Source organism: Xyrauchen texanus, chromosome 50 (assembly GCF_025860055.1).
Source record: "Xyrauchen texanus isolate HMW12.3.18 chromosome 50, RBS_HiC_50CHRs, whole genome shotgun sequence".
Classification (NCBI taxonomy): Eukaryota; Metazoa; Chordata; class Actinopteri; order Cypriniformes; family Catostomidae; genus Xyrauchen; species Xyrauchen texanus.
This window is the reverse complement of record NC_068325.1, coordinates 21,947,699-21,961,051: the sequence shown is the minus strand read 5'-3', so window position 1 is coordinate 21,961,051 and position 13,353 is coordinate 21,947,699. Positions and strand designations below refer to the sequence as shown.

Sequence of the window (13,353 nt, the reverse complement as noted above, 5' to 3'; positions counted from 1 at the left end):
GAGCACCAGTAAAGGACCTTGTGAAGATGCTGGAGGAAACAGGTAGACGAGTATATAGATCCACAGTAAAACGAGTCCTATATCGACATAACCTGAAAGGCTGCTCAGCAAGGAAGAAGCCACTGCTCCAAAACTGCAATAAAAAAGCCAGACTACAGTGTGCAAGTGCACATGGGGACAAAGATCTTACTTTTTGGAGAAATGTGCTCTGGTCTGATGAAACAAAAATTGAACTTTTTGGCCATAATGACCATTGCTATGTTTGGAGAAAAAGGGTGAGGATTGCAAGCTGAAGAACAGCATCCCAACCATGAAGTATGGAGGTGGCAGCATCATGTTGTGGGGGTGCTTTGCTGCAGGAGGGACTGGTGCACTTCACAAAATAGATGGCATCATGAGGAAATAAAATTATGTGGATGTAGTGAAGGACCATCTCAAGACATCAGCCATGATGCTAAAGCTTGGTCAAAAATGGGTCTTCCAAATGGACAATGACCCCAAGCATACATGCAAAGTTGTGGCAAAATGGCTCGAGGAAAACAAAGTCAAGGTATTGGAGTGGCATCACAAAGTCCTGACCTCAATTTGATTGAAAATTTGTGGGCAGAACTGAAAAAGCGTGTGTGAGCAAGGAGGCAGACAAACCTGACTCAGTTACACCAGTTCTGTCTGGAGGAATGGGACAAAATTTCAGCAGCTTATTGTGAGAAGCTTGTGGAAGGAAACACAAAACATTTGACCCAAGTTAAACAATTTAAAGGCAATGCTACCAAATACTAACAAAGTGTTTGTTTGCTCTGGAACTATTAGCAGCTGCGATAAGAAAGGAAGATGATTTTCCAGGGGTGGCGGGAGGTGTGGCGCATAAGCTTTTGCATTATGCAGATGATATTTTATTATTTGTCTCCAACCCAACTAGATCCATGCCTTGCCTCCACAGAATTATTAATTCCTTTTCTAAGTTCTCAGGATACAGATTCAATTGGTCTAAATCCAAAGCTTTGGCTCTGACAGCATATTGCCCGTGGCTTGTCACCCAAGCACCTTCCAGTGGCCTAAACAGGGCATTAAGTATTTGGACATTTTATTTCTAGCAAATTTGTATGATTTACAGTTAATTTTGACCCCTTAATAAAAAGGTTTTCGAGTGATGTGGGCAGGTGGGCTTCATTACATTTATCTATGACTGGGAAGGTTAATGTTATAAAAAACTACCTAATACAGTCTCTTTAAACAATTTAATAGTAAAGCTAAATCCTTTATTTGGAATGATAAACGCCCTCGGTTGCATTCTAGTAAGTTACATAGACCAATTGACAAAGGTGGGTTAGGTCTCCCCAAGATTTTGTTTTACTATTATGCTTTTGGTCTCAGACATTTGGCACATTGGTCGCTTCCACCTGAGAGAGCCCCTCCCTGGTTCTTCATAAAACAGGAGGTCCTTGCTGTTGAGTCTGTGTATTCATGTGCTGTTTGTTTTTATTTGAGTTTGGAATCAATAAAAATTGTTATTGACAAAAAAGCCCTTTTATCGTCACCCTGTAAGCTCTTTGAGGTGATTGCATGCCTCAGCATTCTTATAAGAGGAATCACCTTTGACCCTGACACTCTTCTCCTCTGACAATTCAACGGAAGCCTCATTGAAATGGGACAAAACACCAAGACATTCATGTACTGTCAGGTACTCTTTGGAATTCAAAGGTGTGAGGTTTGTCTTCAGAGTAACCAAAGCAGCAACTAATGGCTCCCTCTGAGCAAAGAGGTGCTCTATCATGGCAGACGTACTGTTCCAACGAGTAGGCCTATCCACCTCCTGAATTTTGCTGAGAAAGTGCTGAACTTTAAATTAGCCACAATCTTTTGAGCCTTTACTCTAATATCCTGTTGTTTGTTCTATGACCTTATTTAGGGTGACCATATTTTGATTACCAAAAACCAGGACACTCGGCCCGGCAATGAGATACTCGAATTTTACTCAAAGATGCCTTGTTAATTTCAATACATTTAAAGTAGGCTATGCCTCTGTATGGATAGAAAATTGTTATTACAAAATACTATCTATCAAAGACACAAAAAAGACGGCCAGGACAGGATGTGAAAACAGGACATGTCCTGGTAAAACAGGACGTTTGGTCACCCTACCTTATTCACAACCAAGTTTAGGGCATGTGCTATGCAGTTGGTGTGGTGGCGCTCCAGGATGCTGGCACATATTGGCAGCGGTTTCAAGACCTTGCACTTTGTTCTGAATGCCCCACTACTCCATCAAAGCTATCATCACTACCAGATATGCATCCATATGTAAAGATGTCCACATGTCTGATGTGAGGCTTACAGCTTTGGGCTTTTTCACCTCCTCCTTTGTAATGATTTAAATGATTTTAATAAATCGTATGATTGTTATTAATATTACAATTGATATTATTATAATTATTGATATTATTAAACTAACTGTATTTGTTGACACCACCTGAAAATGATGAATTGGAAATCGAAGCAGTCACGTGGTTGTGTGCGGAAACAGCTTCAGAGCACGTGGTTATGGCGGAACGAATCAAGCTCCGGTACAGAGCATCACTGTGAGATGTTTCTTCGGTGGTGAACGTCACATCACTAGTGGATCATGCCTTTCCCTTTGTCAACAGGACTCCGTTCTTTTATTCGGATTACGGGTTTATCTGGATTTCATCTTGACGTTCTTCATACATCATCTCAGTGACTTTCAGAACAGGTTCGTAAATTGGTTTATTTAACGTAATCGGGATTCGATCACGCTTTTATAATAAGATAGACTACTGAAAATAGTCATATATCACAGAGCACAATACATGTTTAAGATTGTTTTCTTTATATGTAGGAATGTTGTGTCAGATGCAGTTTTTATCATTGTTTTGATGTCACATATTGTGAATATGGATCCTATTTTCACGTCGGGACTGTGGCAGTAAACTATAACAAAACAGGTCCCCAGAACGTCTTCGTATAGGGTCCTTTAGACGTCAAAACAACATTCGGGGACCTTTAAGGGGCGTTCACTACCATCAACGTCCTCTCGACGTCCTTTCAACCATTGAAAACACATCAAATCGATCCAAATGATTAGCCTATATATGTAATAATGCATCAAACACACCGCAAGTGCAGTACATTTTAGTTATGCAAAATATACATTTACAAATACATACAAATATTTAGAGTAAACTTTGTTCTGCAATACATAAATCTCAAGTCTACTGTAAACAGCCACATCACACTGGTGCATTTAGGACTGGGCAATATGGCCAAACATATTATCACAATATAATTTTTCATATCGTTTGATATTTATCTCAATATACATTCATATTTGCATATTGCAATTTATTTTGGGGAATATCCATGAATATCCATGTTGGCAGAAGAAAATAAATAAATAAATAAAATACTAAACAGCCAAAGCAGAGGGGTCTGCGGGATCTTCTACCAAAATATGACAATATTTGATAGTTTATCAATCGAGTGTTGGATATGAATATTAAAAGATCAATCTGTTTATTTTAAAGCATAATGACAGCAGTCCAGTATTTGCTTGAATATTTTTTAAATTTCAAATGATATATATTTTTTATTTATTTACATACAAATACCCAAATATGGGGGCATAGAAGCCCCACTGAGGAATGGTACTGTAGGGGGGTTAATGAGTATCCCCTGTGAAAATATTTAGAAAATGTAAATGCCACAATGTATTTATATTTTTTTTAAAGTGAGAAAGTCTTTTGCTACCAACTAGTCCTTTCCTTGTCATCCATGCCAGATATTATGACATTCATTTTCACATGAACAGAAATCTCTTCGTTTATTACTAAAAGCTTCTCACCGATATCATGGATTATTTTTTGTATCGCTATAAATAGAGATGGTTTTATTGCCCAGCCCTTGGTGCAATCACAGATGAATGTATAATTATAAACAAATTATAGGCTAATTTAACAAGTCTCAAAGTTACATATTTAATGAGTTCACCCCCAAAAATGTAATCTGGCATCATATACTGTACACACCCTCCTGTAGTTCTGAACCTTTCTGGGTTTTATTCTGTGGAATGCAAAAGGCAGAAGTCAACATTCAATTTTATTGCATCTTTTTTTTTAATCTCTTTAAAAGTGGATGATGACAGAGACTGAATATTTCAATATCTTCCACTAAAGACATACGGGTTTGGAACATACTAAGCCCCTCTAGTAAGCCATACTAAGAATTATTTCTTTCAGCTTTTATTTCTTTCATCACATTCCCAGTGGGTCAGAAGTTTACAGACACTTTGTTAATATTTGGTAGCATTGCCTTTAAATTGTTTATCTTGGGTCAAATGTTTTGTGTTTCCTTCCACAAGCTTCTCAAAATAAGTTGCTCAAATTTTGTCCCATTCCTCCAGACAGAACTGGAGTAACTGAGTCGGGTTTGTTGGCCTCCTTGCTCACACACGCTTTTTCAGTTCCCACAAATGTTCTATCAGATTGAGGTCAGGACTTTGTGATGCCGCTCCAATACCTTGACTTTGTTGCCCTTTAGCCATTTTGCCACAACTCTGGAGGCATGCTTGAGGTCATTGTCCATTTGGAAGACCCATTTTTGACCGAGCTTTAATGGCTGATGTCTTGAGATTTTGCATCAATATATCCACATAATTTCCTTCCTCATGATGTCATCTATTTTGTGAAGTGCACCAGTCCCTCCTGCAGCAAAGCACCCCCACAACATGATGCTGCACCCCCATGATTCACGGTTTGGATGGTTTTCTTCGGCTTACAAGCCTCACCCTTTTTCTCCAAACATAGCGATGGTCATTATGGCCAAACAGTTCAATTTTTGTTTCATCACACCAGAGGACATTTCTCCAAAAAGTAAGATCTTTGTCATGTCATGCACAAAGCAGATGTCCTAAATGACTTGCAAAAACTATAGTTATAAACGTGCCCCACCGAGAGCGAGAACCACATTATAGTGACAACAAGAAGGTTAACCCAACTTGACTCTATCCCCCCTAGCAACCGGGCCAAGTGGAAGGGTATCACTCAGCACGCCCTGGGTCGAACTTGCTACTCCAGGTGTAGTAGTCAGCGTCTTTACTTGCTGAGCTACCCAGGCTCCCTTTCTATCTTGTTGCTGAACCACAATCTAAATCGAGCAATTCTGTGATTTGGCTCCTTAATGTTTTCATTTAGGAGCCAATGGCTCTTAAGTCATTTTTGTTTGTCTGGAGTCCTGAGATGGAGTCCCTGCAAATACTTAGGTCACGTAACTTTGTGAAATGATGACAGAGTTTAATACAATCTTAATTTTAAAGAAGCATGGCATCATTGTTAAATCTTTAAGCCATCCCAGATGTGTATGACTTCAGCAGAAATTAAATTAAGATTTTTTTATAAGCAGATTTCAGCTCCGATGTCCATCCAATGCATGTAAATGGGTTCCATCAAGCTGCTGGCTGTTTCATGGTCCAAAAGGCATATTTAAGCAGCATACAAGTAATCCACATGACTCCAGTTGATCAGTTAATGTATTCTGAAGCAAATTGATAGGTTTTTGTTAAAAAAAAAATCGATGATTGAAATGGTTTTTAACTTTTAAAGGTGAGTCAATTTTAATTTTTGGGTAAACTATTCCTTTAAGCCCAACTTATACTTTGGTCAGATGCGGACACTCACAGGACGCATGACGCAAATCTTGTCATCAGCAGAGTACTGAAATCTAAATGGAGTGCTGTAACTTGACAGTGTGGCGGAAAGATCTACCCCTCCAGGTCGTCATTGTCGCCTCACCTCTTAGGGCCGCCCTTCAGCCAGACTCTCGACTGGAGTTGGGCAAGAGAGCGAGAAGAGGTGCATAAATAATATGCCTCGTTCTGACAGCGGTAAATGAAGCACACCTAATGTGAATAATGCTTAATTGCCACTGTCTTTAAAATGCGAAGCGCTCCGCTTCTCGGGTAGCCAGCTTCAAATCTCCAGGTGTGCACACTGGCATCCTCGCACAGCCAGGATGAGTCGCCGTGGGAGAACTGCACACATCGCGGCCGACGGCTAGAGGGCAGGCCGCCTTTACCTCTCACCTGCCACGGGCCTAGGAAGTCAGGCCGCCAAGGACACCGTCAGCCCTCATGCCCTGGACACTGGATGTATGACACGCATGTATGGCCGACGGACCCAGCTTATGCCTGGGCCATTCCAAAGACGCTACCCACCCTTCACAGGGCCCAGCCTCACCACGAGGATGACACTTTTTTTTTTTATTATTCCCCTTTATGGGCTTGTTATTTTTATTATTTCCAATAAATGCTTCTCCGAGGCGTGACACCACACCCACTGTGTCTGTCTCTTGCTCACCCTGCCACAACAGCTTTCATGATTACTAAATTGCAGCAGCTAAAATTTGACAACTCGTTTATTTTTTTTTTATTAATTGTGCCGTCCTAATAGCAGAGTAAACTTCTATAGCTGTGTATGGGAGGCCACTGAAAATTATTATTTTTATGCTCCTGTTTGCATATGTGCAGAAGTTGGCATGAATCAGTGAAGGAATGCAAACCTAGATTTTTGGTGAACAGATTGAAAAGACTAAGTCACCAATGCCAAATTTGCTGTCACTCCCACAGCAGCTATATTTGAAACTCGATTGCAGCAGTGGTGATGGAAAAGCTGCAACCGCCTGGATGATTTTTCTGATTAGTTATAATGAGCATTTGATAGCTAGTTAATATTATATTTATTAACTTTCCAATAAAAAAATCCACTGATACATGCTGTGAATTCTCCCATCAGTCTACAAGAATAGATCTGCATCCAAACAAACAGAACAACTAAAATCAGTAATGATGGAGTTTGTGAAAGAGGAGAGTGAGATCATGAGTGATCCAGAAGTCTGCAGAATTAAACATGAAGATACTGAGGAACTAATAGGTTGGTGTTCATTCTTGATTCTTCTTTAATGATTCTGAGATGCATTAAGGTCTCATATTTGGTGGTTGTTATCTGTGCTGTCAAATAACCAGATTTGATATTAAAATAACTGGATTAAAATTGAGCACATCAACAATCACATGAAAATAGATACTTGAGTCTTGAGTTGCTTTAATTTCTTTATCTGCACATGTGATGAGGATGGCGTGGCTGGGCCGTGAGGATGCTAAGTCAGCTGATCAGCGGGAGAGTGAGATAAAGGGGAGCCGGAGGCACTAGTTTGAGAAAGCAGGGCTGTGTGTGTCTCTCTGTGTTTACGTTAATTTATTAATTAAAAGTGTGTGTTTGTTCAGCCGGTTCTCGCCACCACTTTACCCATCCTTTACTTGTTATATTGGTGCCGAACCCCAGATGTGCTGTCATGGAGTCCTCACCACTGCCGTCCACCAGTGGAGGAGCCATTCCATTTGCCAGGGCTTGGAGGACTCGCTGCCGTCTGCCCGGGGAGAAGTGGCTATCATCTGCCAGAGGGCGAAGGAGTGGTGGCAGATCAGGCGACAGCATGTCCGGGGACCGACGAGCAAGATTTTCTCTGTGTCTCCTGCTCGCCCTCTCCCTCCCCTCATCTCTCTCCAGGTTCCCAGGAGACGGGGTGGACTATCGGCTGGCGGAATGGCCAGAAGGGCAGCGTCTCCCCTCCAGAAATGGGGGGGGACGGAGTAGGTCAGTTTGGATGTCACCCCAGCCTGAATCGGGTGGGGGATGAATGTGACGAGGGCGTAGCCGGGCCTTGAGGTTGCATGTCCGGCACTGGGTCAGCTGAGTGGTGGTGGCGTAGTGGCTAAAGCACAGGGCTGTTAATCAGAAGGTCGCAGGTTCGAGCCCCACGGCCACCACCATTGTGCCCTTGAGCAAGACACTTAACTCCAGGTAACTTCAGAGAGAGAGAGAGAGAGAGAAAGAAAGGGGAGCCGGAGACGCCAGTTTGAGAGGGAGAGAAATGCATGCGACAATGCTGTGTATTTGTTTTAAGTTAATTTATGCATTAAAAGTTTGTCTGTTTCAGCCGCCTCCTTGCCTATCCTTGACTCGTTACAGCACATTTGTCTTATTTAATTTTGTATGATTTCATATGTTCATTGTAGACCAGGAGGAAAGTCAAGAGCTGGAAATACTTTCACAGACTGAAAACAATTTCACACAGAAAAATACTGACAGAGCAGAAGCCAAAAAGTCTTTGGTGGTGGGGATATGTGGCAGCGGGGTCGTGGTCAAGCACCCGTCCAGAGAGAGAATAGGTGGTTAGCGCACTTGCACCTGAGCTAAATTATGTCGAACACCTGTCTCTAATTCCAGTGTGCATTGGGAGAGCGTCATATAAATGGCCACACCACCGCCAGATGGGAGAGAGAGAGCAAGCCAGAACTTAGCCGACTGTTGTACAGACTTTCTAAAACATATTTACTGTGGTGTTGTGATGCTTAATTGTGAAACTAATTTACTGTGTGGACGTGGAGCCTGTGTTTGTGAGAGAATAAAGGTCTGACCTTGAAGGAGAGAACCTTTGTCCTGTGCCCTCCTTCCCTTGAACATCCCAACATGTGTATACACGTATTTCATCTGAAAGAGCTAAATATTAAATTAAGCAAATTACAATAAAATGCAAAGTAATCTCTTCAGTAATCAAAATACTTTTTGAATGTATCTGTATTCTAATTACCAATTATTTAATTTGCCAATTTGTGGTCCGTTCTGCATAACGCAGCGGCTAATTTTAGCTTATCGCGGCCCATTCTGTTCATTTCATGGCCGACCCACCGGCCCGCTCGGTTCTTCTGATGGCCAGTCCACCCCTGATCAGCCCCAAAGTGTGTTGGCCCACCAGAAAAATGCCTGGTATGCCAGATTACCAGTTCAGCCCTGTTCACCTGTAATCGGTGTGGAAAGAGATTTAAAATATCTCTGATCATCTGCTCTCTCACACCGGAGAAGACCATTTTAACTGTGATCAGTGTGGTAAAGTTCTTCAGATCTTTTTCAATGCAGTTAATTTTTAAAACATTGTATAATGTTTGTATTATGTCTTTAGACTCAAAGGTAGACTAATTAAAATGTTCCACATTAAACTGTTTTAGTACTTTTGGATGCAATATGAGGAGAAATAAAATAAAAAATGTCAGTAAAGATGACACTGCTATTACAAAATAGTTCACAGGACTAATGGCTGTCACATTATGCTAAGAGGTTAATATTTATGGGGAACATAGTTTGATATAAAGCCTGTTAGATTTATTTCGTGTGGATTAAATAAATGTATTGATGATGTTTCAGTCACTGTCTGTTCATCACCAGTAGGTGTCGCTGTTCATGTACTTTTTCATTTATAATTCACGACTATGAATGAATACAAGCGTCCTGTTGACTGTATACTGACTATTTGCTTCTAAAGAGTTGATATGACTTGTTTCATAATCTTTTTTTTTATTATTATTTGTTATAATTTGGCCATTTTTGAAATATATATATATATATATATATATATATTTTTTTTTACATTTATTTAATTTCCACAGAATACAGTCAGGTCTCTTCTAATTATTTTGAAAGTCGTGTTTCATTATTGTCAAGACTAACAGAAATAAAAGGCCCATCAGGCTGAAAAGACTCTTAATTTCATGTCAATAGTTCACTGTTTTCATCTAATTCATCATGGTAATGTGTTGAGATCTCCTGTAAATTGTCACAGAAACACATTTCATTTGTGCAAATAGACTGAGATAAAATACAGCTTCACAAATTTTGCTTTCTAGGAGGTATAAATCTCATCACAATTTTTATTTGTACATTTAACTCATCTGTATTTTTTTTTTTCTATTTTTTTCCCTTACAAAAAAAAAAAAAAAAAACTACAGAAAATATAGTTATACTGGTTCGATCAAACCTAAAAGTTAAAAAAAAAAATAAAAAAATAATGAAGTAAATAAAATAGTGTTTTTCCAAACATAATCGTTTACAATAAAATCAGAGGAACCCCATACAGACTGATAAATCACCTACACTGTCACTCTGGAGAAAAGCCAATAAAACTGAGACATTTTAATGTGATATGAGACTTGAGGAAACATCTGAAAGGAGAAACCCTTTGTGTGTTTTGTGGAAAGTGTTTTACACGACTGGACAGTTTGAAAGTGCACCAGAAAATACACACTGATGAGAAGGATCATGTGTGCTTTGAGTGTGGGAATAACTTTATCACAGCAGCTATTTGTATCCGCATATTAAGATGTTTGAGCAACACAGTGTACTGTCGCTTTAAGAGGCGCGTTCTCTCCTCTCGGATTAGGCGGGAAGAAAAAGAAAATAAAGGAGGAGTTTTCCCTCAAATCTCTCAGAGTGGATCATGTTTTCTCTTTTGTCAACAGGGTTCTGCTCTTCTTTCATGGATTACTGATTTATCTGGATTTCATCTTCAACATTTGACCCGATCCTGGACTGTGACATTCTTCGTAGATCATCTGAATTTAATAACAGGTTTGTAAATTAGTTTATTCAATATAATCGGGATTCGTCGTACTTTTATAAGAAGATAGACTAATGAGAGTAATATATCACAGATCACAATACATGTTCAATATTGATATTTTTATGTAGGAATGTTGTGTCATAGATGCACTTTCATCATTATTATGTCACATTCTGTTAATACTGAATATGGATCATATTTTCAGGGTTTGAATGCAGCAGTAAACTATAGCAGGTAACATAAATTAATCGACGAATTCTCTTGTTATTCTAATGGCGATTATTAATTTAGAAAAAATTATAAGAAATGAATCAGTTATAAATAGTTAATAATGGTACATTATTTTAACTACATATTTTTTGTTTGGCATCTTTTTGCCATATTTAATATGTGAGCTACAACTCCTGAATTACTTTATTGCATGAAAAACAAAAGTGTTAATAATTTTGAATGTTATAGTCAGAAATTGAAGGACTATGTTGTCTTTACTGTTATGATAATAGACTCATCTAAACTCCTGATTTGCTGTTGCATGAATACACACAATGAACAGGAAATATGTTGTAAATAGAATATTTTGATGCAATGGAGCAGATCTAAATGGAGTGCTGTAATTTGACACTTTTCATGATTACTGAATGGCAGCAGCTGAAATTGAAACTCTATTATTTTATTATTATTTGTGCAGCCCTAATAGCAGAATAAATGTCTATAGCGGTGATTGGGAGGCCAATGCAAATATACTTCTTAGATCCCGTTGCTGCTACAGTTAAAGGAGTGGGCGTGGCCTGCTCTAACGTCACATCACTTTAGAGCAGAAATGAAAACCGTTAATTTTGAAACATTGTTTTCGATTAATAGAAATATAAGAGAGGAGTGGCTGCACTTTTAACATTGTAGCATGGTTTTGTACGCTCACTGCCGACTCACATTTATGTACATACACCATGTTAAAGTCAATTTTGCATAATGGGTCCCCTTTAAAGGTGCAGTATGTAAGATTCAGAAACCCTTGTTATTAATGTGACCTGTGGCCGTTAAGTGAACTGCAGCAGCTGCCTGTTGCTCGTGATCGCGTGCACACACTCCATAGAGACTGAACGTGATTCACCAACATCATGCTGACAGATGAGGTAGCATAATTAAAATGACACAGTAATTATTGTTTTACTACAAACTTTGAGAAAGTATAACATATTTGACTCTCCAGTGCTGGAACAGGACTAAAACAAAGTGTGGATGTATGAGACTGTAGTTCGGAGTAATCACTTTTCTTTGCATGATACATTGACTGCATTTATACGATAGCATTTATACGATAGCATATGTCGGCGTTAAAGCTGGCTAGCTAGCTATCAATAGCTGTTAGCTAAATTTAGTGGATTTTGACAGTAGCTGTTTATAGAATAAACTGTACATTTATAAATATGTTGACATAATTCAGTATTGATGTGATTTATTTATATATATCGATGTGCTGTTGTTTTATATTGATTGAATATATTTTCTGTATAACCAAGTTACGTTACACTAATAAATGAAGCTTTTTGCATTATAGTCTAGCATTCATTTCATGTGTTATTGTAGTTTACCTTGCTGAATAATTACAGATTAACATTGACATCAACCTGACTTTTAGTATAAAGAGAAGATCGTTGAAATTATTTGAAAGTTATGAAACAAGGTATCTTGCATTGCGTCAGTGTTAGCAGGCAAGATCAAGTTAGCTAAAATGACACAGATCAGTCCTTACAGCACTATATATATCACAAGCTTTGCAGTTCTGTAAGTTTACCTGTCCAATAAGAAGAACGCAATTCAGGGTCAGTTTTGATCCCCAAAACTGAACGAAGGTCCCTCCAGGAATCAAATGCCCTGCCGATGTTCACTCTAGGTTTCGCTCGGCCACGATCACGGTCCCGCTTGGCCAGACGGGATTCTGAGTTTGTGTAGGAGTTGGTGTTGTGCTGGATTCATCTCTAAGATAACGTTACCTAGTTTTGCAGATTGTCTGTTGGATAAGATTATTTGTTTTTCAAGCTTTAAATGGTGTGACCCCTTCTTATCTATAACACTTACACTTCTAATCTTAACACTCGCATCTCAGTAGATAGCACCAATCATGTGACGGACTGGTGGTGAGAACTACACCTTACCTCACATTTTGAAAAACAAGACCTAATGGATGAACTCGTCTCATCATGGAGACAGAAAAGTAAAGTTCTCTATGACCCGCACCACATAGGTACTGCAAACTTTATTTAAATAAGCCTTGATTGAAGTAAAATATGCATATTGTATTTTTTGAGTTTCAAGCTGTACTCCACTAACCATTTATAATTTGTATTGTTAATGATTAATCAATTGTTATTCATTGGTGTTAACAGTTGTCAATTAATTATGCTTTTTTTTTAATTATTTGCAATCCTAGTTTGACCCACTGAACGAATACGTCGTTCACTGAAGCAGTCAGTCGCTCATTTGATTAAGAACGTGTTCGCAAACAACCTAGATATACTGATACACACGATCACAAACTAAATGTATCAGCCATTAAACGGGAAGCTCTGCTGCAACTGCATGGATGATTTTTCTGATTGGTTTTAAAGAGCATTTTATACAGTATATTTGTATTATATTAACCCTTGTGCATCAAAAATAGTTGGAGGATTTGGAGGACAAAAATATCAGCGTCAAAAACTGCCATAATAATATATTAATATTATTTTCCACTTTCAATGAGTTCATTTTTTATAACCAACATCAGTCTTGATCAAAACTACCAAATATTAATTAATTCTCTGGATTTTAACCTTTTAAATGCCAGTGTGTTTACATAATGCCACTGTTGTCTTTCTCTCTCTCTCACACACACACAAATTTCTCAAT

General features: G+C 38.8%; 3 protein-coding genes and 1 pseudogene across 7 annotated transcripts in view; all 4 read left to right on the top strand.

Moving 5' to 3' along the window:
• LOC127641369 (zinc finger protein 850-like) overlaps window positions 1-13,353 on the top strand; it is a 205,898-nt pseudogene that overhangs the window by 51,175 nt on the left and 141,370 nt on the right.
• LOC127641357 (gastrula zinc finger protein XlCGF57.1-like) overlaps window positions 1-13,353 on the top strand; it is a 70,940-nt gene that overhangs the window by 28,681 nt on the left and 28,906 nt on the right. For 2 of the 4 annotated variants that reach the window (XM_052124323.1, XM_052124325.1), the window contains exon 1: window positions 12,603-12,709. The exons of the other annotated variants lie outside the window; for them this stretch is intronic. The gene's annotated coding sequence lies outside the window, so the exon portion shown is untranslated. Of the gene's footprint in view, window positions 1-12,602; window positions 12,710-13,353 lie in introns of those variants that run through there. 4 annotated transcript variants of the gene reach the window in all.
• Window positions 1-13,353, top strand: part of LOC127641360 (gastrula zinc finger protein XlCGF57.1-like) — a 60,522-nt gene that overhangs the window by 35,685 nt on the left and 11,484 nt on the right. The gene's annotated exons all lie outside the window — the stretch shown is intronic.
• Window positions 2,624-13,353, top strand: part of LOC127641359 (gastrula zinc finger protein XlCGF57.1-like) — a 68,252-nt gene continuing 57,522 nt past the window's right edge. Inside the window, exon 1 of one of the 2 annotated variants that reach the window (XM_052124326.1) lies at window positions 2,624-2,731. Coding sequence is in view for 1 of the 2 variants with exons in the window: in XM_052124327.1 (XP_051980287.1) it covers window positions 6,854-6,941 (88 nt within the window). In the remaining variant the exon portion in view is untranslated. Of the gene's footprint in view, window positions 2,732-6,848; window positions 6,942-13,353 lie in introns of those variants that run through there. The other variant, XM_052124327.1, reaches the window with a different exon arrangement.